Source organism: Oncorhynchus mykiss, chromosome 9 (assembly GCF_013265735.2).
Source record: "Oncorhynchus mykiss isolate Arlee chromosome 9, USDA_OmykA_1.1, whole genome shotgun sequence".
Taxonomy (NCBI): domain Eukaryota; kingdom Metazoa; phylum Chordata; class Actinopteri; order Salmoniformes; family Salmonidae; genus Oncorhynchus; species Oncorhynchus mykiss.
This window is the reverse complement of record NC_048573.1, coordinates 66,110,389-66,137,409: the sequence shown is the minus strand read 5'-3', so window position 1 is coordinate 66,137,409 and position 27,021 is coordinate 66,110,389. Positions and strand designations below refer to the sequence as shown.

The 27,021-nt window shown below is 41.9% G+C and overlaps 2 protein-coding genes across 5 annotated transcripts in view; one reads left to right on the top strand and one right to left on the bottom strand.

Moving 5' to 3' along the window:
• The window catches only part of LOC110532692 (tachykinin-3), a 19,702-nt gene extending 10,208 nt beyond the window's left edge, over positions 1-9,494 (top strand). For both annotated transcript variants that reach the window (XM_021616786.2, XM_021616785.2), the window contains 2 exons: positions 8,434-8,512; positions 9,124-9,494. In XM_021616786.2, the coding sequence (XP_021472461.2) occupies positions 8,434-8,512; positions 9,124-9,142 (98 nt within the window). In that variant the 3' untranslated portion in view covers positions 9,143-9,494. The remainder of the gene's footprint in view (positions 1-8,433; positions 8,513-9,123) is intronic.
• On the bottom strand, positions 7,567-27,021 carry LOC110532691 (glycoprotein-N-acetylgalactosamine 3-beta-galactosyltransferase 1-B). 3 transcript variants are annotated; one of them, XM_036988728.1, is made up of 7 exons: positions 26,621-27,015; positions 25,271-25,320; positions 24,855-25,005; positions 19,847-20,000; positions 19,416-19,577; positions 18,724-19,226; positions 7,567-11,053 (listed from the first exon to the last, which is right to left on the bottom strand). In XM_036988728.1, exons 3-7 carry the CDS (start codon positions 24,933-24,935, stop codon positions 10,703-10,705), a joined length of 1,251 nt encoding a protein of 416 aa, XP_036844623.1. In that variant the 5' UTR covers positions 24,936-25,005; positions 25,271-25,320; positions 26,621-27,015; the 3' UTR covers positions 7,567-10,702. The 3 variants fall into 3 exon arrangements, with proteins under 3 accessions (XP_036844623.1, XP_021472459.1, XP_036844624.1); XM_021616784.2 differs by lacking the exon at positions 25,271-25,320 and having other exon boundaries at positions 26,621-27,011; XM_036988729.1 differs by lacking the exons at positions 24,855-25,005; positions 25,271-25,320 and having other exon boundaries at positions 26,621-27,021.

The following is a 27,021-nucleotide window of genomic DNA, read 5'->3' as shown; positions in this document are numbered from 1 at the left end:
AGAGCTCCAACTTCTTAATCATTGCCTCAATTTTATCCCGCACATTGAATATAGTTGCAGAGAGTCCCTGTAATCCTAGATTCAGATCATTCAGGTGAGAAAAAACATCACCCAGATAGGCCAGTCGTGTGAGAAACTCGTCATCATGCAAGCAGTCAGACAAGTGAAAAACATCACCCAGATAGGCCAGTCGTGTGAGAAACTCGTCATCATGCAAGCGGTCAGACAAGTGAAAAACATCACCCAGATAGGCCAGTCGTGGGAGAAACTCGTCATCATGCAAGCAGTCAGACAAGTGAAAAACATCACCCAGATAGGCCAGTCGTGGGAGAAACTCGTCATCATGCAAGCGGTCAGACAAAATACATTTATGTTCAGTAAAGAACTTTAAGCTCGTCTATCAATTTGAAAAAAGCGTGTCAATACTTTGCCCCTTGATAACCAGCGCACTTCTGTATGTTGTAAAAGCGTTACATGATCGCTGCCCGTATCATTGCATAGTGCAGAAAATACATGAGGGTTCAGGGGCCTTGCTTTAACAAAGTTAACCATTTTCACTCGTGGTGTCCAAAACGTCTTTCAAGCTGTCAGGCATTCCTTAGGAAGCAAGAGCCTCTCGGTGGATGCTGCAGTGTACCCAAGTGGGGTCGGGAGCAACTGCTTGCATGCGCGTTACAACTCCACTATGTCTCCCTGTCATGGCTTTTGCACCATCAGTACAGATACCAACACATCTTGACCACCGAAGTCCATTTGATGTCACAAAGCTGTCCAGTACCTTAAAAATATCCTCTCCTGTTGTCCTGGTTTCCAGGGGTTTCCAGAAAAGGATGTCTTCCTTAATTGACCCCCATTAACATAACGGACATATACCAGGAGCTGTGCCAGGCCCGCCACGTCTGTTGACTCATCCAGCTGTAACGCATAGAATTCCCTGGCATGTATGCGAAGCAGTAATTGTTTCAAAACATCTCCTGCCATGTCACTGATGTGTCATGAAACAGGGTTGTTTGATGAAGACATTGTCTGTATAGTCTTTTTGGCGTTTTCCCCCAGCATTGTCCCAGCCATATCCGCGGCAGCAGGAATAATTAAGTCCTCCACAATAGTATGGGGCTTGCCTGTCCTAGCCACTCAGTAACTCACCATATAAGACGCTCCTAGCCACTTCTTATTAATGGTATCTGTTGCTTTTATACATGTCTTACTACTCGAAAGTAGTACCTCTCTGATCTCCCCATCCCGGATCCGGGATCGTGAATACAGACTCAAGCTCATTACCATAACGCAACGTTAACTATTCATGAAAATCGCAAATGAAATGAAATAAATATGCCATCTCTCAAGTTTAGCCTTTTGTAAACAACACTGTCACCTCAGATTTTCAAAATATGCTTCTCAACCATAGGAAAACAATAATTTGTGTAAAAGTAGCTAGCTAGCGTAGCATTTAGCGTTAGCATTAGCGCTAACATCCAGCAGGCAACATTTCAACAAAAACATAAAAGCCTTCAAATAAAATCATTTACCTTTGAAGAACTTCGGATGTTTTCAATGAGGAGACTCTCAGTTAGATAGCAAATGCTCAGTTTTTCCAAAAATATTTTTTGTGTATTAGAAATAGCTCCGTTTTGTACATCACATTTGGCTACCAAAAAAACCCGAAAATTCAGTCCTCAAAACGCGAACTTTTTTCCAAATTAACTCCATAATATCGACTGAAAACATGACAAACGTTGTTTAGAATCAATCGATGATATATCGTTCGTGGAAGCATGGTTTCTCCTCTCTATCAAATGGAAAAATACTTGCACCTGGCTTTGCGCACCAATTTCGACACAGGACACCAGGCGGACACTTGGAAAATGTAGTCTCTTATGGTCAATCTTCCAATGATATGCCTACAAATACGTCACAATGCTGCCGACATCTTGGGGAAACGGCAGAAGGTCTAAGATTATTCCTGTCGCATTCACAGCCATATAAGGAGACATAAGAAAACAGAGCTTCAGAAATTCTGCTCATTTCCTGTTTGACGTTTCATCTTGGTTTCGCCTGTAGAATGAGTTCTGGGGCACTTACAGACAATATCTTTGCAGATTCTGAAACTTCAGAGTGTTTTCTTTCCAAAACTGTCAATAATATGCATAGTCGAGCATCTTTTCCTGACAAAAAATTGCGCTTAAAACGGGAACGTTTTTTATCCAAAAATGAAATAGCGCCCCTATAGATCCAACAATAAAAAAACTACCCTGGCTTATTTTTCAAATTGGCATGTTTTGTTTCTAAATGTCTGCGCAAGAGTGAAGGTTTCATTTAGTTGTGAGATAGTACTTTTGCACATATACTCAGCAAAAAAAGAAATGTCCTCTTACTGTCAACTGCGTTTATTTTCAGCAAACTTAACATGTGTAATATTTGTATGAACATAACAAGATTCAACAACTGAGACATAAACTGATCAAGTTCCACAGACATGTGACTAACATAAATTGAATAATGTGTCCTTGAACGAAGGGGGGGAGGTCAATATAAAACATAACAGTCAGTATCTGGTGTGGCCACCAGCTGCATTAAGTATTGCAGTGCATCTCCTCCTCATGGACTGCACCAGATTTACCAGTTCTTGCTGTGAGATGTTACCCCACTCTTCCACCAAGGCACCTGCAAGTTCCCGGACATTTCTGGGGGGAATGGCCCTAGCCCTTACCCTCCGTTCCAACAGCTCCCAGACGTGCTCAATTGGATTGAGATCCGGGCTCTTCACTGGACATGGCAGAACACTGACATTCCTGTCTTGCAGGAAATCACGCACAGAACGAGCAGTATGGCTGGTGGCATTGTCATGCTGGAGGGTCATGTCAGCCTATAGGGAGGAGGTCAGAGACCTGGCCGTGTGGTGCCAGGACAACAACCTCTACCTCAAAGTGATCAAGACAAAGGAGATGATTGTGGACTACAGGAAAAAGAGGACTGAGCACACCCCCATTCTCATCAACGGGGCTGCAGTGGAGCAGGTTAAGAGCTTCAAGTTCCTTGGCCTCCACATCACCAACAAACTAACGTGGTCCAAGCACACCATGACAGTCGTGAAGAGGGCTCGACAAAACCTAATCTCCCTCAGGAGACTGAAAAGGTTTGGCATGGGTCCTCAGATCCTCAAAAGGTTCTATGGCTGCACCATCGAGAGCATCCTGATTGGATACATCACTGCCTGGTATGGCAACTGCTCGGCCTCCGACCGCAAGGTACTACAGAGGGTAGTGCGAACGGCCCAGTACATCACTGCGGCCAAGCTTCCTGCTGTACCGGAGCACCAAATCTAGGTCCAAGAGGTTTCTAAACAGCTTCTACCCCCAAGCCATAAGACTCCTGAACATTTTGTCAAATTGCTACCCAGACTATTCACATTGCCCCCCCCCCCCCCCTCCCCACCACTGCCACGCTCTGTTGTCATCTATGCATAGTCACTTTAATTAACTCTACCTACATGTACATACTACCTCAACTAACCGGTGCCCCGCACATTGACTCCGGCACCCACCCTGTATATATTGTTATTTTTTACTGCTGCTCTCTAATTACTTGTTACCTTTATCTCTTATTCTTATCCATATTTTTTTAACTGTACTGTCGGTTAGGGGCTCATAAGTAAGCATTTCACTGTAAGGCCCGTTGTATTCAGCACATGTGACTAATAACATTTGATTTGATTTCAAGTCAAACCCATTTTGTTGTGGCTTACCACCTCCTTCCTTTATGAGCTCCTCAATAACATTAAAGCCCACAAGTGGGAAGTCAACAGAGCTCTGGCTCACTAGCATGGGAACCGTTATAGCCATATTTGGTACTTTGGATGTCCACCAGCACCTCAATCCACCCCTCAAAGGGTACTCTGGTTCCATTTGCTGCTTTCATATTGCGGTGTTCTTTATCTCCAAGTAATGTGTCAGTGGTGGGCAGTGTCTTCTCAAGCCACTTCTTTCCCACTATGCTAACCTGTGCGCCTGTGTCTAATAGTGCCTCACATGACACTCCATGAAACATGAGAGCAGACACTTTCCCCCAATTAACTGTGCTATGTATTTTGTATTTTGCCCATTACTGTATTGTCCATCTTCTGAATAAAGTGAGAATAATTCTGTCACTAGACCTTGCTGTAGTATCGGTTTGGTCAGTAAATACCTCAGGAGGGGACTTTCCCATGTTTGAGGTCACTGGTCGTCCCCGCCCTGTGACCTCCTCCAGTTTCCCAGTCTCTGTCCTTTCGGCAGACAACCCACTGCTCGGTGGCCAGCCTGTCCACAGAAGAAGCAATAGATACATTTATCTTTAGCTTGTTTCACACTGGTGTTGCATTTCCCCTTATCCTCCTTCTTCTAACACTGCTGTTTTTGCTACCATAGTGTCAGCACACTGCCCACGCTCACTTTTTGGTCTGATAATTTTTTCCAGGTTCTTTGCGAGGACTGTGACTTGAGTAGTTAACTCTTGGATGGCTACTCTGTTTGCCTGAACATCACCTTGTATGTGGCCTTGGTTTTATTCCGTCACACTTTCACCCCCCTCACTTTGCTGTAATACATTAGCAACTACTGAGCACTGTCTGTAAGACCCCCATGGGATTTTGGATTTCTGCGTCATCCCTTGCTGACTCAGTGATTAGATCTACAAGGAAATCATCTTTAATCTTAAAATCAGATACATATGCTTTTAAATCACTTCCTATATTTGCATGTTTGACACTGAACCCTTGATGCCTTGATGTAAAGGGCAAAGGAAAACATGCTGGACCAATGGTTTGTCATATGTTAGTGTGTTTGCACCCTCGTGGCCAGCACTATGCGCTGTTTCAACCCAATAAGCCTATATGCAAATTCCTGTGGGGTCTCTTTATCTAGTCGTTTTGCAACGGCTCACTACTGGCTTTATCTTTCATGTGTGATTTGAGAAATGACTTTAATTCATCAACTGTAAGTCCTTCATAGTTAACGAACATCTCTAAGAATGTGCCCAATTCTGATAACCTTGAGGACAGCTCTAACTACAGTGCCTTGCGAAAGTATTCGGCCCCCTTGAACTTTGCGACCTTTTGCCACATTTCAGGCTTCAAACATAAAGATATAAAACTGTATTTTTTTGTGAAGTATCAACAACAAGTGGGACACAATCATGAAGTGGAACGACATTTATTGGATATTTCACACTTTTTTAACAAATCAAAAGCTGAAAAATTGGGCGTGCAAAATTATTCAGGCCCCTTAAGTTAATACTTTGTAGCGCCACCTTTTGCTGCGATTACAGCTGTAAGTCGCTTGGGGTATGTCTCTATCAGTTTTGCACATCGAGAGACTGACATTTTTTCCCATTCCTTCTTGCAAAACAGCTCGAGCTCAGTGAGGTTGGATGGAGAGCATTTGTGAACAGCAGTTTTCAGTTCTTTCCACAGATTCTCGATTGGATTCAGGTCTGGACTTTGACTTGGCCATTCTAACACCTGGATATGTTTATTTTTGAACCATTCCATTGTAGATGTTGCTTTATGTTTTGGATCATTGTCTTGTTGGAAGACAAATCTCCGTCCCAGTCTCAGGTCTTTTGCAGACTCCATCAGGTTTTCTTCCAGAATGGTCCTGTATTTGGCTCCATCCATCTTCCCATCAATTTGAACCATCTTCCCTGTCCCTGCTGAAGAAAAGCAGGCCCAAACCATGATGCTGCCACCACCATGTTTGACAGTGGGGATGGTGTGTTCAGGGTGATGAGCTGTGTTGCTTTTACACCAAACATAACGTTTTGCATTGTTGCCAAAAAGTTCAATTTTGGTTTCATCTGACCAGAGCACCTTCTTCCACATGTTTGGTGTGTCTCCCAGGTGGCTTGTGGCAAACTTTAAACAACACTTTTTATGGATATCTTTAAGAAATGGCTTTCTTCTTGCCACTCTTCCATAAAGGCCAGATTTGTGCAATATACGACTGATTGTTGTCCTATGGACAGAGTCTCCCACCTCAGCTGTAGATCTCTGCAGTTCATCCAGAGTGATCATGGGCCTCTTGGCTGCATCTCTGATCAGTCTTCTCCTTGTATGAGCTGAAAGTTTAGAGGGACGGCCAGGTCTTGGTAGATTTTCAGTGGTCTGATACTCCTTCCATTTCAATATTATCGCTTGCACAGTGCTCCTTGGGATGTTTAAAGCTTGGGAAATATTTTTGTATCCAAATCCGGCTTTAAACTTCTTCACAACAGTATCTCGGACTTGCCTGGTGTGTTCCTTGTTCTTCATGATGCTCTCTGCGCTTTTAACGGACCTCTGAGACTATCACAGTGCAGGTGCATTTATACGGAGACTTGATTACACACAGGTGGATTGTATTTATCATCATTAGTCATTTAGGTCAACATTGGATCATTCAGAGATCCTCACTGAACTTCTGGAGAGAGTTTGCTGCACTGAAAGTAAAGGGGCTGAATAATTTTGCACGCCCAATTTTTCAGTTTTTGATTTGTTAAAAAAGTTTGAAATATCCAATAAATGTCATTCCACTTCATGATTGTGTCCCACTTGTTATTGATTCTTCACAAAAAAATAGTTTTATATCTTTATGTTTGAAGCCTGAAATGTGGCAAAAGGTCGCAAAGTTCAAGGGGGCCGAATACTTTCGCAAGGCACTGTACCTCTGATTCAGAAATGTTTGCTCTGGTTTCCTCAATTTGCTTAAAAAATGCTACTATAACTAATATCAGCACCTGACTCGGCTATTTGACCACCAAAGACCTTCAATTCATGTTGTGGCAGAAGGGTTGCCACGTCTGACACGCTCACCAGAACACTAGGTCTCTGCATTTTTGGTGTCAGGAATGGCGACTTCCTCAGGAACCACCACATGGCCGCTGTACGTTGGTGTGTCTGTACGTTGTTGTCTGTTGACTCTCGCTGTCCTTGTTCGTTGTCCTTTGATGGAGTCCAGTTCATCTCGCTGGCTGTTGTGTAGTCGTCGGTGTCCCCCAGCAGTTGGGTGACAAGATCCTGCAGAAATAGCAGCTGACCGACGCCCTCATCTTCCAGCTCACTCAGCTGTTTACTGTTCATGTAACACAATGTAGTCATGCATTTCTGCATCATTAGTCCCTGTGACAGTGGGAGCCTCTACAAGCGTTTCCCCAATCAGGACAGCTGCCAGTTTGTATGACTGCATTTCGTTGAGCTGGATCAATCGTTTTTGAATGTCCTACACTAGCTTTTTACATGTGTTAACTCATGCCATTCCCCCTACCATCTATTGACTTCTGTGTGTCTACGTCGAACACTTCTGAAAAGGGGGATACCTAGTAATTTGTTCAACTGAATGCATTCAACTGAAATGTGTCTTCCGCATTTAACCCAACCCAGCTTGCTCTGGACTCCAAGCGTTTGTCGCCGTGGTTCTTTCACGATCCACAACTCTGGTCAGTGTTGTAGATCACAGACGAGCCCCCAAAATGTTACTACCCTCAGAATGGAGATCTGAGAGCAGTAAGGTAGTAATATTAAATGCGGTGTAAAAAAGGAAGCACATGAGAATGTTTCAACTTTATCAAGTGACTCCGTTTTAATAATCAATCAAAAGTTGAATAAATTAATATTCATATATCAAGTTGACCTAAATAGGAAATTCATCTCAGATTGAATTTCACAAAATAACAAAAATAGAATTGACATTACCCAATGAAACAAAACACCATTCAGTATTTCAGTCTCCTCCATGAACACACTAACATTCAGTCTCCCAGTCTTGTATAGCAAACAGCTCCATTTTATGATGACCACATCAGCAAGAGACAAACAGTTCAAAAGTCTGATGATAGAACCACGACAGAGTAATACTGTAATAACAGCCCAAATACGTTCTGCATCCCCCTGAACCATGAGATGACATTACTCCCCTGTTGAACAAATAAACCATCCAATACATTAACTGTAATATACATTAGAAAATAGTTACTTGGATATGGACACGCATTCCCCAGGGCACGAGCAGGCACCCTTTGAAGCTAGCTAGCAGCCCCTCTCGATAGCTAGCTAGCCTAGCTCACTAGCTTGTTTGCTACATTGAATATTGTTAAAAAATATAACCCTGTGACCGATAAACAGACATAAATAGACATAGTATATCAAATCCGCTACACATACATGAGAATATAGTTTATATAATGATCCTCTGCAACTCAGCTTGTGTGGCTCAGTTGATAAGAGTGAGGTGCTAGTAACACCAAGGCCATGGATTCAATTCCTACAGGGATCATACTGTATTTTAAGTAACTTTGGATAAAAGCTTTGGCTAAGTGGGATACATGATCATATTAATTAGTCTACGGTATCTATACCTCTATAGTAATCCAATGTACAGTATTTTTTCAGCTAAGTCACTCAGTGTGGGCTCTGTCTTACAGGTAACATGCGTCCTTTGAGGAAGGAGGTGTACCCAGAAACAAGAAAAGGAGGTCTATTCTTTAACAAGTGCAGACTGAGGTGAGTGAGTGTGTAAGGCATCTTCTCTCCCATGTCACTCAGTAGACTGCATGCATTATATACTGTTTTCCATTCACGTGTTAATTACAAATGCATGATCTTAATTTGAGCCAGTTTGCTTGGCTTAAAAACAATCGTTAAGAAGCCAAGTCATTCCAGCCATATCAACCATTTTACAATCTTCATGACATTCAAAGCATCTACAGATGTAGGATCTTAATTTGAGCCAGATTGCTACAGCAAGAAAATAATCCTGCAGCAACAAGAAATGTGAATTATGCGGATTAAAACTAATGGACATTTTTGTAGGGGTTGATACATTTTCAGTTAGCAAATCAAATCTTTTGAACTTTTGAAGCCTTTTTTAAAACTCAAATATACTACAAGTTTGCATTTCCTGCTGTGCAGGACAATTCTCTGTAGGCCTCCACTCAAATGAACAGCTTTAGTTCAGCTCTCTACGTACCAGAATACATTGAATAAGAAATCAAGTGCTTCATATTTCATGTTGAATTAAATAAACTATAAAACTATTTTAAAAACACATTTATGAACCTTTATTGATTATAAATGTATGATACTGTACATCCACTGTTCCGGTTTTGATCCAGGTTTCGTCGTGGGTTATAGACAAGACATTCATCTGGACCCATCTCTACCATCCAGCTAAGGCAACACCCCTTTTCAGAAGATTGGAGATATTATTATACAATACAGAAGATCAACGATATATTTTACAAAAACAAAGTATTCTGAAAACGTCAATGGAATTTAAACTGACCAAACCAACATATTACTGTAACATTCCAGATGGGTTGTCATAGTAACTAATAACTATACAGTTTGTATATAACATGTATTGTCACAAAAAAAAAACAGTCACATCTGATATGATCTATTTCCTTAACATAGTTGGTTCTTTTTCCCCAAAAGTTCAAGATAAAACACTTTTTCGTTGTTGTAAATTAAAATATTAATTTAACCCATCTTTGTACTTCTTGTCATATCACAACTGTAATATCTTATCAAATGGAACGAGAGACTATGGAAATACAGGATCCCACAGCTGTCACCAATTATACTGGTAGAGTATACAGTACAAAAGGTAATATGATGTATACTAAGGCTGGGATTCAATACAATCACGGGTTATAGGCATTGCGGCTTTCAAAGGCAATGTTGCCGCTTTCGCAGAGATCCCAGCCTTAGTAAATCGGTACACAAAATGGCCTTTAAAAGCTGCAATGCCAATAACCGGCAATCGGATTGAACCCACCCTAAATAGCTTGTTTCATTCCAGCTGAAAAACATACAGGTCAATGTTTAGTGTAGAAAATTAAGGTAGATATGAAATCTTCTCTTTGACCTCCCAAAAAGACAACGAAACCAAAGAACAAGGTAAATGGCTTAAAAACTACCGTTAAGAAAGAAGCCAAGTCATTCCAACCATATCAACCATTTTACAATCTTCATGACATTCAAAGCATCTACAGATGTAGGATTTAAATGAGCCAGTTTGCTACAGCAAGAAAATAATCCTGTAGTAACAAGAAATGTGAATTATTATGTGGATTATAATTAATGGACTTTTTTGTAGGGGTTGATAAATTTTTTCGTAAGGGAAAATCAAGTCTGAACTTTCAAAGTGGAAATTAAAAACTTCAAAACCCTTTTTAAACCTCAAATACAATGCACGTTTTAAACCTTTTAAGTAACAGATGCATTACGCATTCCAAAGGGCATCACAGTCTATTGTACCAAGTTATCAAGCGTAACGAAAGAGGCGTGCGTAACACCTAATAAGCTGTCAAGTACTGGATATAGATGAATGGTAAGTAACTGCATACTATTTCAATTCAAACAGAATATCATATTAAATCGCAACAGATATCAAATAAAAACAGTTAAGACTTTCAAGTTAAATGATTTACAGTATATGGACTCACTTAAAAGATAAATATATATATATATATAAAATCCCCATAATCAATTAAACCTGCACTGTGGTGGAACTGGCCATAAGAGCACTGTGGGTAATCATTTTTTCATTATTCATGTGTCAATTCCACTTCAATTCAGTCAATTCAGGAAGTAAACTTAAATTGACTGAATTTAAGTGGAATTGCCCCATCCTGGTCCATACACTACACATTCCCATTACAAAAACACATGTAACCCATACAGAGAGAATCACCCTTGCCTCTCCTGTGTGACTGCAGTCCTGTTGTTGTCAATGGGGATTTTACCCAATGTCTCCTTCCCACCTTTGTCTGACAAAGGCTTTGCCCCGGACTCGGCTTTGGACTGGTCTCCATCACCCCCAACAGTAATACCAGCTGGGGTTCTCCCTCTCCCAGCTGTACCCACTGTAGGCCTCTCTGTTTGGGCCTGCCGCTCCACCAGGCCCTGGGATAGTGGAGGTCTGTAGCGGTACCTGTAGCCGTAGGCACGGAGGTGGTAGGTCCAGTATTCCAGTGTGTACATCAGCTCTGCATCCACATAGTGAAAGGATACTGCCAGGTCTGAGCAGCACCGGGGACCCTGGTGAAGGAAAGCACACACATCACACACAGTATTCTAAAACGTACTACATGGCCTTTCACTGTATCTGTTGACAGAGCGGGATACAGGAACCAAGGCTCCGAATCGCACCCTTAAAAATATCAGGGATTTTTGTATATTCAATTCAACAGCTTGAATTTATACCTGACTATTGTGGTGTTCACTGTCTGTTTCAAATGGCTTTCAGTATCTTGGGTACTATGAACATCTCATTGCCCCTTTTTGACTGTCGATCTGATAACCATTTGGAAATAGGCTACCTTGGTATCGAACAGCAGATACACTGGCTGTGTTTCCATCACAAATACGCTTGTTTAACCCTAATTGTATTGCCGTGTGTCTCGATGGTCTCTGTCTGACAGACTCATAATAGACTTCTCATTTGCATTGCAAAGCACAAAGAACTAGCGCTTTTATCTGTAACAAATTGGCAAATGTTCCTATTGTTGACAGAGTTTTGTCTCTACTGCAATCATCCACCTCAGCATCAATGTAATTTATGTATTTATTTTAAAGCTGTACTAACTAGGGCCAAAGACCCAGTGGGACAGACAATCGGAAGTTACGAATGTAACTATGGTTCTACAAATATTTGGAGACCGTCAGTACGGTCACCACGAACATGCCCATCAGTTGTTGAACGTTCGTACCTTCACCAACACATTCAACAGGAATTTTTGCAGAAGAAGATTAATGCTGTCCACACACTGAGGTGTTACACATGCCCTCATCGTGTGGAAGTTCAGAACCATGCAAATAAAAGGTGACCTTTTGGCTTGGTGTGCAGTTGCTATTTTCGTTGTTCACGGTAAGACCCAGTACGATGACTAGGGTCAGTGTCAGCGCTGTGCTCTCGGCTGCACACTCGCAAGAGTTATTTATTTTATTTGACCCTGCTTTCCCCAGCTAAGTTGACTGAGAACACATTCTCATTTACAGCAACAACCTGGGGAATAGTTACAAGGGACAGGATGAATGAGCCAATTGTAAGCTGGGGATGATTAGGTGACTGTGATAGTATGAGGGCCAGAAAGGGAATTTAGCCAGGACACCAGGGTCACCTACCCCTACTCTTAGTCAGCCACCAATTGTGCAAGTTCTCCCACTTAAAAAGATGAGGCCTGTAATTTTCATCATTGGTACACTCCACTGATAATCTCCCTTGATCTAGGGCTCCACGCAAGATCTCACCCCGTGGGGTCAAAATTATCACAAGAACGGTGAGCAAAAATCCCAGAACCGCACGGGGGACCTAGTGAATGACCTGTAGAGAGCTGGGACCAGTAACAAAGCCTACCATCAGTAACACACTACGCCGCCAGGGACTCAAATCCTGCAGTGCCAGACGTGTCCCCCTGCTTAAGCCAGTACATGTCCAGGCCCGTCTGAAGTTTCCTAGAGAGCATTTGGATGATCCAGAAGAAGATTGGGAGAATGTCATATGGTCAGATTAAACCAAAATATAACTTTTTGGTAAAAACTCAACTCGTCGTGTTTGGAGGACAAAGAATGCTGAGTTGCATCCAAAGAACAACATAACTACTGTGAAGCATGGGAGTGGAAACATCATGCTTTGGGGCTGTTTTTCTGCAAAGGGACCAGGACGACTGATCCGTGTAAAGGAAAGAATGAATGGGGCCATGTATCGTGAGATTTTGAGTGAAAACCTCCTTCCATCAGCAAGGGCATTGAAGATGAAACGTGGCTGGGTCTTTCAGCATGACAATGATCCCAAACACACCGCCCGGGCAACGAAGGAGTGGCTTCGTAAGAAGCATTTCAAGGTCCTGGAGTGGCCTAGCCAGTCTCCAGATCTCAACCCCATAGAAAATCTTTGGAGGGAGTTGAAAGTCTGTGTTGCCCAGCAACTGCCCCAAAACATCACTGCTCTAGAGGAGATCTGCATGGAGGAATGGGCCAAAATACCAGCAACAGTGTGTGAAAACCTTGTGAAGACATACAGAAAACATTTGACCTCTGTCATTGCCAACAAAGGGTATATAACAAAGTATTGAGATAAACTTTTGTAATTGACCAAATACCTATTTTCCACCATAATTTGCAAATAAATTCATTAAAAATCCTACAATGTGATTTTCTGAATTTTTTTCTGAATTTTTTTCTGAATTTTTCTCACATTTTGTCTGTCATAGTTGAAGTGTACCTATGATGAAAATTACAGGCCTCTCTCATCTTTTTAAGTGGGAGAATTTGCACAATTGGTGGCTGACTAAATACTTTTTTGCCCCACTGTATATACTGTACTCTATCATCTACTGCATCTTGCCTATGCCGTTCTGTACCATCACTCATTCATATCTTTATGTACATATTCTTTATCCCTTTACACTTGTGTGTGTATAAGGTAGTAGTTTTGGAATTGTTAGGTTAGATTACTCGTTGGTTATTACTGCATTGTTTGGAACTAGAAGTGCAAGCATTTCACTACACTCGCATTAACATCTGCTAACCATGTGTATGTGACAAATAAATTTGATTTGATTTGAATGGTGTAGCTGCTGGGGCCTTCTTAAAGAACAGGTTAGCTGCAGGGGCTGTGGCTTGAGGGTGCTCAAGCTCTAGCCTAGCTAAGAATGTACACAGGACAGGACAGCGCATAGTGAGGCAGAACTTTCTTCTGACTCAGTGTGATCAGAACCTCGGAATGACTCCTCTGACCCATCTTTAGCGTTGAGGCTGAATGGGTCCACAACTGGTTGGCACCCCCTTCGCCATGTTGGGCTTTTCATCATCCTGGTGAGTAAAGTGCCAGTTGGATGCCCGAGTGGAAAGCAGGTCATCATCAAGGCTATCTGAGTCCTCTGGAGGGAGTCCTATAGGGCCCCAACTCAGGGGGCTCGGAAGAAGACAAAATCATTTTTAGCTGCTCTATCTCAGAGGATAGGGAATTGACATTCCGAGTGAGGCTCTTATTTTTTGACTTTTTCACGAAGGGGGCACCATCGGTTTTGTGGAATTTCCCTCTTTTGGTGGTCCTGGGTGGGTCCTGGCAAACAACACTGGTAAATTATTTGTGAAAACCAGGCCCTCAACTCTGGCTAGCCACACTTCCCTCACCTTCACAGGAAGGATGGTGCAGTTAATGCAGGGGTCAGTAAGGGCCTCACGCAGGTGGCCAAAGCCTAGGCAGGCGGGGCACAGGTCATGACCATCTTGTACTTGTAGTTCAGCTCCACAAGAGGAACAGCCATGCATGCCCAGCATCATGGTGATGCAGTGTTCTCTCAGCTCAGAATGTGGAGAAAAAACAACTATCAAATATTTCTTATGTAATATACTGATTCATGAAATTAGTGAGGTCAATATCCCTCCAGGATACCTGGGCCAGGGAGATTAGAAAGGCCTGCTCACTGAAGTGTTTTAGGGAGAGTTTGACAGTGATGAGGGGTGGTCGTTTGACCGCAGACCCATTACGGACGCAAGCAATGAGGCAGTAATCGCTGAGATCCTGGTTGAAGACAGCAGAGGTGTATTTGGAGGGCAGGTTGGTTAGGATGATATCTATGAGGGTGCCTAGGTTTACAGATTTGGGGTTGTACCTGGTAGGTTCATTGATCATTTTTGTGAGATTGAGGGCATCAAGCTTAGATTGTAGGATGGCTGGAGTGTTAAGCATGTCCCAGTTTAGGTCACCTGACAGCACGAGCTCTGAAGATAGATGGGGGGCAATCAATTCACATATGGTGTCCAGGGCAGAGCTGGGGGCAGAAGGTGGTCTACAGCAAGCAGCAACAGTGAGAGACTTGTTCCTGGAAAGGTCGATTTTTAAGTAGAAGGAAAAAATTGTTTGGGCACAGACCTGAATAGTAAGACAGAACTGTAGGCTAACTCCGCCCCTTTGGCAGTTCTCTCTTGTTGGAAAATGTTAAGTTAGGGATGGAAATTTCAGGGTTTTTGGTGGCCTTCCTAAACCAGGATTCAGACAACTAGGACATCCGGGTTGGCAGAGTGTGTTAAAGCAATGAATAAAACAAACTTAGGGAGGTGGCTTCTAATGAAATGAAACGAAGGCTTTTGCGGTTACAGAAGTCAACAAATGAGAGCACCTGGGGAATGGGAGTGGAGCTAGGCACTGCAGGGCCTGGATTCACCTCTACATCACCAGAGGAGCAGAGGAGGAGTAGGATAAAGGTACGGCTAAAGGCTATAAGAACTGGTCGTCTAGTACGTTCAGAACAGAGGAGTAAAAAGAGCAGGTTTCTGGGCACGGTAGAATAGATTCAAGGCATAATGTACAGACAAAAGTATGGTTGGATGTGAATACAGTGGAGGTAAACCTAGGTATTGAGTGATGATGAGAGAGATATTGTCTCTAGAAACATCATTGAAACCAGGTGATGTCATCGCATGTGTGGGTGGTGGAACTGAAAGGTTGGATAAGGTATAATGAGCAGGGCTAGAGGCTCTACAGTGAAATAAGCCAATAAACACTAACCAGAACAGCAATGGACAAGGCATATTGACATTAGGGAGAGGCATGAGTAGCCGAGTGATCATAGGGTCCAATGAGTAGCTGGACCATCTGGCAGTCTGAAGGACAAATCCGGGTTTGGCTGATGCCAGGAAAACACTACCTGCCCCAATGCACGGTGCCAACTGTACATTTTGGTGGAGGAGGAATAATGGTCTGGGGCTGTTTTTCATGATTTTAGTTCCAGTGAAGGGAAATCTTAACGCTACAGCATACAATGATATTGTAGACAATTCTGTGCTTCCAACTTTTTGGCAACAGTTTAGTGAAGGCCCTTCCCTATTTCAGCATGACAGTTCCCCCTCCCACCCCTGAACTCCACCTAGCAGAGACATCTTTGTATTAGCAACTATTAATTATGAGCTTATATGGTATTAAAGTTAAGGGACATCACCCTGGTCGGGGTGATCCTCAGTAGGGGATAAAAAGGGAAAACACCATATTTTGTGCTGAGTGTGTTACTTGCAAATTACTGTAATTGTATACTCCGGGTTGCAATCCGGCTTGCAATCCTTATTAAACAAACTAACCTCTGATCAAAGAAGATTCCTGTGGTCACTTCTGTGCACATAGGACAGAATTCCCTTACATCAACCAACATCAGTGCCCGACCTGAGTAATGCTCTTAAGGCTGGATGGAAGCAAGTCCCCGCAGCAATTTTCCAACATCTAGTGGAAAGCCTTCCCAGAAGAGTGGAGGCTGTTATAGCAGCAAAGGGGGGGACGGACTCCATATTAATGTCCATGATTTTGGAATGAGATGTTTGATGACCAGGTGTCCACATACTTTTGGTAATATAGTGTACCAGGGGAGAGGGATGCCTAGGGGAGGCAATCCGAATCTCACGTCTTATAGCTGACTAGGCTAACAACCTTCCTGGACGCGGTTATCTCGAGAAGTGACCAGTTGGAGTTTTAAATAGTTGTGGCCTCAATAATGAGCACAGCAGTGGAGGATATCTTGACAAGGTTAGCATCAGAGTGCGGTGGCCAACACAGACACACCCTAGCAAGTGGGCTAAATCCGCACAAGACAAGGAAGCCCGATATCCTCAGATAAAAGGGATAGGTAGGGGAGACCTGTCACACAGCCTTGGAGGGTGAATTTTGCGCTCTGACCCATAGGTCACAGGCTGTTGGTGACAGACCGACAGTACACACAACTCACAGAGTTTAGTTTATCGTACCGCTACCTGGGAAGATGCAGTGGAGCAGTCAACTTGGGTGATATGGCTCAGCTAACTTTGGAAGAAGAAATAAGAGATGTGGTCTGACGTCCGTTTTTTTTATGAAGCGTGGGGGCACGTCCTCCCACGCTGTCACGTCACCGGCGTGACTTTGTTGTTATTATTACTGGACCCGCACGGAGCACGAGGGATATAATCTATACTTCCAATGATACTGACGATCTGAAAGGTATGAAGTAGAACCAACATTCATTAATGTTGTCATTCACTGTGAGATAGCCTTTACATAATATGTTGTTTATATTCAGGCCGTTTGTTCATTGAAAATAAGTGTAAATATACCATATATATTACACCAAGAGGGTTTGTGTAAGACTGATGCACTGGTCAAAAGATGCCATACCTTTTAATAGACCAAAAACACTTGGTGTCACAGGAGGTTGGTGGCACCTTAATTGGGGAGGACGGGCTCATGGTAATGGCTGGGGCGGAATAGGGGGAATAGTATGCTGCCAATATACTGACTCAACTCCAGCCACTTTAATAATGGAAATTGATGTAAAAAAATGTTTATCACTAGCCACTTTAAACAATGCCACTTAATATAATGTTTACATACCCTACATTACTCATCTCATATGTATATACTGTACTTGATACCATCTACTGTATCTTGCCTATGCCGTTCTGTACCATCACTCATTCATATATCTTTATGTACATATTCTTTATCCCTTTACAGTTGTGTGTATAAGGTTGTAGTTGTGGAATTGTTAGGTTAGATTACTCGTTGGTTAGTACTGCATTGTCGGAACTAGAAGCACAAGCATTTCGCTACACTTGCATTAACATCTGCCAACCATGTGTATGTGACAAATTAAATTTGATTTGAAATACATCAAACATAGTTTGAAATATAAAAAAAAATAAAAAATAAATGTATCGGACAAGCGATCATTTTCACGTTTTCATACATTTTAGGAATGTTTGGGAGTTACGTATACTAAGGTATTTGTGAAAATTCTATAGCAATATAGAGTGGGAAAGCGGCAGTGCATTTGGACAATTAATAAACACTGCAGTAAATAAAACATCTGTCTCAACCAGTCTATGCAGACCAGTGCACCATAGCCAATCAGAGCTACAATAGGCCTTTATGCAAACAAGCCATTGCCACACAGGCCTGTCATCATTCACATTCATCATTGCAACTGCGCAACTTTAGATCATTAGAACACATTTGCCAAAAGCCACAAAATACACCTGAATGGATTTTTGCAAATATGTAAATATCACATGGGAGTCCTCTTAACATCTGGGAACTTTTCAGTCCTATTGATCAAACAACCATGAAAAGGTAGGCTCTCACAGTTATGCACATCAACAAGCTCAACAACTAATGCTAGCTAGGTCAAGTTGGGCTAAAATTTAACAAAGGAACATTTGATAAACCCTCGTCAAAATTGCACTGATAAACAATAGGGAATTGTAGCCTACTCGTCCTTTTGCACCTTGTTTAAATGTTATCTAGAGCGTTCGTGAATGTATCAGTTATTCTGCGCCCTGGCGCACTCAGATGAGAGTGCTTTGAAATTGGGGTAAATAGCCAGAGTGAATTTGCGAAAGCAAGAGATATGCTAACTGGATAACAGTCGTTCAAGTTCTTGCTAGCTAACCAAATGACACCTGCATCACTAGCTGTGTATAGCAACCAAAAAATTATAGGTGGGGAATAAACCAGTCACTCACCCACTCCTCCAATGTTTTTAGCTAGGAATGTTGAGTCAAATAGACCCTATTCTTAAAACCTCATAATGTTGGTTTTGTAGCATGAATTGGGAATTTGATATTTTTGACTGATATTATGATTGTCTATTTGTTTCATATCTGCAAAGTAGTTAAAACACTGTCCGTTTCACTTGAATAATCTGTGAAACTGAAAGCCAACAAGTAACAACAACAAGACAGACCTCTACGATGGGGTAGTAGCAGTAGCTCCAGTACCAGAAGCTCTTGGAGAACTTCCCTGTCAGATGATGCTCGGGAACAAACGGATGAAACGTCTCCCGTTGAAGGGTATCCCTCGAGTCCATAGCCAGAACACCCATCTTCTCCAGACACTGTCCCAGAGCCAAGTCCTCCACAGAGGTGGTATGGGTACACACCTTGGTCTTGAACCCCTCCACAAACCTCCTGAGAGCTTCTTTACTCAACACATATCCTGCTCCACCACTCATGTACCCCTGCTTTGCGTAGGGCTTGAAGCGCTTGCCAAAGTAGAGGGGCTCCTCGGGCGTGTGATTGGACAGGACCCAGCGGAGGTTGTCCACCACAACGAAGGTGTCGTCGTCCGCCTTGAGGAACCAGTCGGCATCATTCCCATGATGCTCCAGGGCGTAGTGGAAGGCCCGGATGGTCTTCCAGTAAAGCTGGTCGCGGCCCTCCCCCGTGCCGAGCCCCACTGTGGGGAAGTCTGGAGAAGAAGAATACTTTATTGCCATTTCACCAACACTGGACCGAGAGCAGTTAGGGTTAAGTGCCTTGCTCAAGGGCACAAAAGCAGGAGACAGCATCCAGATTTTTACCGTTAATGGGATTCGAACCGGCCAACCTCGAACCAGCCCGCCTCTCTGCCCTCTAGGCTACCTGGCTGGGTACCTACCTGGGTCGTCGATAGAGCTCATGAAGACCACGACGTTGCAGTGGCGGCTCCAGGTGGCCTTTACGTGGCGGGCCTTGGTCTGCAGGTTACTGGGACCAGTCATCACCCAGCACAGGATGCGCACCTTCCGGTACAGCTCATCTGCCACGCTACTGTCCTCACCTGAAAACCATAGCCAAATTAGAAACAACTTTAATTGATGGAAGAGAGACACTGTATAGTATTCATATTTCTATGGGGAGATGTATGGATGTTTTGGAATGAGCCTATTTCAATAATGAATTGTCTTTGTGGCAGCAAAGAGATCTATTTTCTATATTAAAATACCCAACACACACCTTTCATACTTCCACACAGATTTATGAGAAACTTCAGAGGAAATTCATTTCCTTTAACCTGAAGAGGTCCTGTGTCTTATTGGGCCTGTGTACCTATGTGGTGTGGATGGTTGAGGTTGATGAGGGTTGCTCCTTCCATCCTCCAGTTATTACTGTCACTAGCCTGTCTCTTCTTCGACAACGCTGCTACTGAGCTGTCCTGGCCCTCTCCCAGCACATCGGGCTCCATGCTCATCTCGAACCACACCTGTTTTTACAAATAAAGATGACGTGATTCAAATTCAACTAAGTTTACTGACTGATAACATCATAATACCATAGCAGGTATACAAAATACCGTAGGTACAGTCAACAGTAACAACAATGCAAGGAGAGAGTACCGTAATTCGTTTTTCAACCACTCACACAAATTTCTTGTTAGCAAACAATAATGGCAAGTCGGTCAGGACATCTACTATTCCAACAATTGCTTGCAGACAGATGATTTCACTTATAATTCCCTGTATCACAATTCCAGTGGGTCAGAAGTTTACATACACTAAGTTGACTGTGCCTTTAAATAGTTTGTAAAATTCCAGAAAATGGTGTCATGGCTTTAGAAGCTTATGCTAATTACATCATTTGAGTCAATTGGAGATGTACCTGTGAATGTATTTCAAGGCCTACCTTCAAACCCAGTGCCTCTTTGCTTGACATCATGAGAAAATCAAAAGAAATCAGCCAAGAGCTCAGAAAAATAATTGTAGACCTCCAAGTGGGGTTCATCCTTGGGAGCAATTTCCGAAAGGCCTGAAGGTACCACGTTCATCTGTACAAACAATAGTACGCAAGTATAAACACCATGGGACCACGCAGCCGTCATACCGCTCAGGAAGGAGACGCGTTCTGTCTCCCAGAGATGAACGTACTTTGGTGCAAAAAATTCAAAGCAATCCCAAAACAACAGCAAACAACCTTGTGAAGATGCTGGAGGAAACAGGTCCAAAAGTATCTACAGTGGGGCAAAAAAGTATTTAGTCACCAATTGTGCAAGTTCTCCCATTTAAAAAGATGAGAGGCTTGTAATTTTCATCATAGGTACACTTCAACTATGACAGACAAAATTAGAAAAAAAATGCAGAAAATCACATTGTAGGATTTTTTATGAATTTATTTGCAAATTATGGTGGAAAATAAGTATTTGGTCACCTACAAACAAGCAAGATTTCTGGCTCTCACAGACCTGTAACTTCTTCTTTAAGAGGCTCCTCTATCCTCCACTCGTTACCTGTATTAATGACACCTGTTTGAACTTGTTATCAGTATAAAAGACACCTGTCCACAACCTCAAACATTCACACTCCAAACTCCACTATGGCCAAGACCAAAGAGCTGTCAAAGGACACCAGAAACAAAATTGTAGATCTGCACCAGGCTGGGAAGACTGAATCTGCAATAGGTAAGCAGCTTGGTTTGAAGAAATCAACTGTGGGAGCAATTATTAGGAAATGGAAGACATACAAGACCACTGATAATCTCCCTCGATCTGGGGCTCCACGCAAGATCTCACCCCATGGGGTCAAAATGATCACAAGAACAGTGAGCAAAAATCCCAGAACCACACGGGGGGACCTAGTGAATGACCTGCAGAGAGCTGGGACCAAAGTAACAAAGCCTACCATCAGTAACACACTACGCCGCCAGGGACTCAAATCCTGCAGTGCCAGACGTGTCCCCCTGCTTAAGCCAGTACATGTCCAGGCCCGTCTGAAGTTTGCTAGAGAGCATTTGGATGATCCAGAAGAAGATTGGGAGAATGTCATATGGTCAGATGAAACCAAAATATAACTTTTTGGTAAAAACTCAACTTGTCGTGTTTGGAGGACAAAGAATGCTGAGTTGCATCCAAAGAACACCATACCTACTGTGAAGCATGGGGGTGGAAACATCATGCTTTGGGGCTGTGTTTCTGCAAAGGGACCAGGACGACTAATCTGTGTAAAGGAAGGAAAGAATGGGGCCATGTATCGTGAGATTTTGAGTGAAAACCTCCTTCCATCAGCAAGGGCATTGAAGATGAAACGTGGCTGGGTCTTTCAGCATGACAATGATCCCAAACACACCGCCCGGGCAACAAAGGAGTGGCTTCGTAAGAAGCATTTCAAGGTCCTGGAGTGGCCTAGCCAGTCTCCAGATCTCAATCCCATAGAAAATCTTTGGAGGGAGTTGAAAGTCTGTGTTGCCCACCAACAGCCCCAAAACATCACTGCTCTAGAGGAGATCTGCATGGAGGAATGGGCCAAAATACCAGCAACAGTGTGTGAAAACCTTGTGAAGACTTACAGAAAACGTTTGACCTCTCATTGCCAACAAAGGGTATATAACAAAGTATTGAGATAAACTTTTGTTATTGACCAAATACTTATTTTCCACCATAATTTGCAAATAAATTAATTAAAAAATCCTACAATGTGATTTTCTGTATTTTTTTTTCTAATTTTGTCTGTCATAGTTGAAGTGTACCTATGATGAAAATTACAGGCCTATCTCATCTTTTGTAAGTGGGAGAACTTGCACAATTGGTGGCTGACTAAATACATTTTTGCCCCACTGTATATCCACAATAAAACAAGTCCTATATCGATATAATCTGAAAGGCCACTCAGCAAGGAAGAAGCCACTGCTCCAAAACCACCATAAAAAAGCCAGACTATAGTTTGCAACTGCACATGGGGACAAAGATCGTACTTTTTGGAGAAATGTCCTCTGGTCTGATGAAACAAAAATAGAACTGTTTGGTCGTAATGACCATCGCTATTTTTGGAGGAAAAAGGGGGAGGCTTGTAAGCCTAAGAACGCCATCCCAACCGTGAAGTACGGGGGTGGCAGCATCATGTTGTGGGGGTGGTTTGCTGCAGGAGGGACCGGTGCACTTTCACAAAATAGATAGCTTCATAAGGAAGGAAAATTATATGGATATATTGAAGCAACCACCTCAAGACATCAGTCAGGAAGTTAAAGCTTGGTTGCAATTGGGTCTTCCAAATGGACAATGACCCCAAGCATAAGTCCAAGGTTGTGGCAAAATGGCTTAAGGACAAGTAAGTCAAGGTATTGGAGTGGCCATCACAATGCCCTGACCTCAAACCGATAGGAAATCTGTGGGCAAAACTGAAAAAGCGTGTGCGAGCAAGGAGGCCTACAAACCTGACTCAGTTACACCAGCTCTGTCAGGAGGATTGGGCCAAAATTCACCCAACTTATTGTGGGAAGCTTGTGGAAGGCTACCTGAATCATTTGACCCAAGTTAAACAATTTAAAGGCAATGCTACCAAATACTAATTGAGTGTATGTGAACTTCTGACCCACTGAAAATGTGATGAAAGAAATAAAAGCTGAAATAAATCATTCTCTCTGCTATTATTCTGATGTTTCACATTCTTAAAATAAAGTGGTGATCCTAACTGACCTAAGACAGGGAATTTTTACTAGGATTAAATGTCAGGAATTGTGAAAAACTGAGTTTAAATTTATTTGGCTAAGGTGTATGTAAACCTCCGACTTCAACTGTAGGTAGGGCTACTTGAATAGTAATTACAGCTGTATAGAATGAATACTAATTACAGGGCTATAGGGCCACTAGATATTGGAAACACTTCTGGAAATAAAGCTAAACAAAGAGATGTATTCAATCCAATAATACTAAATATGGGCTTGTAACACATAAACATCTTTATTTTTTGTCTTCTGATCTTGGACAATGTTTCTTAGAGGTATGGGTAGTGCTATGTTGAAGTGCCACCAGGAGGCGCCTTGCTTCTAGTGGACCTAAAAGGTTTCTCATAACTTCGAATGCTCTGTCATTTAGATCAAGACAATTACATTTAAGAAACTGTAAACAATTTGTTTTTATGTTGGTAATTATAATAGTTACATTTCCAATTTAAGTGTGAAATTAAATGTTGATAACAAGCCGAGTACACAATCAGATAAAACCAGGCAAGGTAGCTAGCTAGCCTAATTGATTTAGCTTTTCTCTCGTCTTGTCTTTTTGATGTAAATGTTTTCATTGATAACTGTACAAAATAAAATACTCATTCTTGACATTTTGAAGAGCATTTTTCATTAGGTATGAGCTAGACCTAGATAAAATGAACTGGCTAGTAATTCAGTTAAGATATGAAGCTAGCTTGCTAGCTAGCCAGTCATACAGAAGAGAGGGCTGCTGTAGGATTGCTATTTTACCTGTAAAATGTATCATCCCTATATAGCTAGCTAGCTAACTACATAGCTACATATCTCGATACTGCGGAATTATGTTTTTAGAATGTTTTACTAATTAAAAATTAACACCTGAAATGTCTTGAGTCAATTATTTATTCAACCCCTTTTTTAATGGCAAGCCTAAATATATTCAGGAGTTAAAATGTGCTTAACATGTCACATAATAAGTTGCATGTACAGTGCAATAATAGTGTAACAAGTCAGTGAAACGACTGTAAGTCATTCACAGTAAAAGCTATCACTATCATGATTTCAATATGCTTTTTTCTTTATATTCATTAGGAAGTTGTGTAAATGGCAGTTGTTTGGGGGGAAAGCATATAAGTTACGCATTTTCACAGGTGTTTTTTCTTGACGGATTACCCTTTGATTGATATGGTGCTAGATATGTAGGATCTTAGTTTGATCACTTTTGTTGATGAGAATTTTCCTGCAAACTTGTAGTGTATTCAACGTTTAAAAGGGCTTCTAACGTGTGTAATTTCCACTTAAAACATTCAGACTTGATTTGCCCTAATGTAATGTTTAATTAATTATAATCCACATAATTCAAATTTCCTGCTGTAGCAAACTAGCTCAAATTAAGATCCTACATCTGTATTGCATGTTATATCGTTTGAAAGGGCTGTTTCTCAGCTTTCAAAATATGTATTATGTCTTCATTTATGGTTTGACACCAGAAAATAATGCTCATTAATGTACGTAGAGGTCATGGTCTCAATAAATTCAGGAATTCCAAAACTCTCCTACAGATGATGCAACAATGCCAATATGGCGATTTACAGTTACAGTTAGCTGGTGTTCTGAGGCCTAGTGTTTCCATTTCACTTTAACCCACCTGGCGCAGGAAGTACAGGCTCAGGGTTCCCACTAAGAAACCCATGTAGAAGCAGCATCTGGAGCCACTCAAGCCTTTCATGGTGACCTCCTCCCTCCCTCTCCTCGTCTCTAGTAGTTCCTCCTTGTCACTATGATCACAGCATCTCTGTCTGAGATTGAAAGAGAACAGTAGGGATGAATAGGCAGACAAGATAGCCACCTAGAAGCAACAATAATTTCAAAAATAGTTTCTTTCAAGTAGCCAGAAACCAACTGATCGTTAATCATAAATGTCTGAATGATTTAAAGGACAACTCCACCACTTTTAAACCTAATTTTCAAATTATCCAGCACAATGCCAGTATGCACATAAAGTATGTGGAAATGGTACATTTCTACATTTTGTAGAGAAAAATTATAATTAAAAAGTTTTACCCGATGACATCAAAAGTTTAACCTCACTAGGGTCTCTGGGACAGTCCCACCTGGCCAACATCCAGTGAAATTGCAGAACGCCAAATTCAAAAACAGAAATACTCATTATAAACATTCATAAAACATACAAGTGTTATACATCGGTTTAAAGATTAACTTCTTGTTAATCCAACCACGGTGTCAGATTACAAAAAGGCTTCACGGCGAAAGCATACCATGCGATTATCTGAGAACGGCACCCAGCAGACAAATCATTACAAACAGTTACCAGCCAAGTAGAGGAGTTACACAAGTCAGAAATAGCGATAAAATGAATAACTTACCTTTGATGATCTTCATATGGTTGCACTCACAAGACTCCCATTTACTCAATAAATGTTTGTTTTGTTCGATAAAGTTCCTCTTTATATCCAAAAACCTCTGTGTGATTTTCAGTGATTTTCTTACTTTTAACCCTGCCCTGTGATGTCTCAGGGAATAATTATTTTAGGAACTTTCTTCTCATCTTTTTAAACACAGATCATAGAAATGCAAAATTTTCACATATGTATAAACTGGTATTGTGCTGAAGATAATGAATTGTTGAAAAGTGGCGGAACTGCCCTTTAAGGAGTAAATTGCTTGTTTTGCATGAACCATGACAGCTCAGCCCAACTACATGTGAAAGTACACACTGGAGGTGTGTCAGGAACCTTGCTCTTCTGTAGACTTTGTCTAGAGAAACCAGTTGGCCGATAGCAATGCAATCTTATCACCCAGGTAGGTGATTCATGTTCTTGTTGGATTCATTTATTTTAGATGAGAGTGAAACTACAAGAGTGAAAGCGCAAACAGGAGTGGCCAGTTTACTAGAATCCGGTCCATTGACTAGAAGTTAAATTTCAAAAGACATTTCAGGCGTGCAATGGAACTACAGAGACCCTTGCCACCATAGCTTTCAGATAAACAAACTCACTTTAACACATATGGAGGTTAGAGACCTCTTATCATGGACCAGGAAGTTAATTATTTACACTAAATAGGCCAAGTTTATATAACCCCTTAACAGACAGACTAGGTTACACTGTCTATACCCCCTCTGCTGCCTGCTGTACTGCACTGAAAAACATGTCTTAACACAATGGTAACATTGTATAGTACAGTTTGCAAGCTACCCCGTATCTTCCCTAGCCTTAATCTCCTGGTGGGTGAGAATCTGGACTAGTCCTAATAACTGGAGAAGATAAATTGATACAATGTTACAGAGACCACCACGACAACATAACAGCGACGCACGCGTGTTACCGCGATCATCTTTCCCCGTCAATACATTTTATCATCAGTTATTGTGTCCCAAAATATAATAATTACCTGTGTTTGTTGACCAGAGTTTGTTGACGAGAATATGGAAAGCAACCTCTACATTGAGAGTGCAACCTAGCCTACAATGAATTGATGAATTTCGAGACTAAAGGACGACGTTACACCATCACACAGTGGGTCAGTCCAGTATTGAAGTTGGTAGCTCTCAATGTACACAACCGCTCAGAAAATAACCTACAGCATGACTAACGTCCCTGTAAAAATCCACGTTTTTAAGCGTTACAGTGTAATCTCCGAAACCGCGGCATTTGACGGATGGAAATATCGCGTTTGACCTAAGAGCCCGCCTCCTTCCCGAAACCACGCTCCTAGATTGAGAAAATCAAAATGTGTGAGACGCTGCGCAGAATTACAGATTTTTGCAGCCTCGGTACAGATCACGTAAAAAA

Bases quoted from the DNA above. Each gene is read 5' to 3' on its own strand.
- LOC110532691 (XM_036988728.1), bottom strand. From the start codon at position 24,935: ATGAAAGGCTTGAGTGGCTCCAGATGCTGCTTCTACATGGGTTTCTTA. The intron at 20,001-24,854 runs GTGGGTTAAAGT...TTGTAAAAACAG, and splicing joins GCCTGTACTTCCTGCGCCAG to GTGTGGTTCGAGATGAGCAT. The intron at 19,227-19,415 runs GTAGGTACCCAG...CTTCTTCTCCAG, and splicing joins GAGCTCTATCGACGACCCAG to ACTTCCCCACAGTGGGGCTC.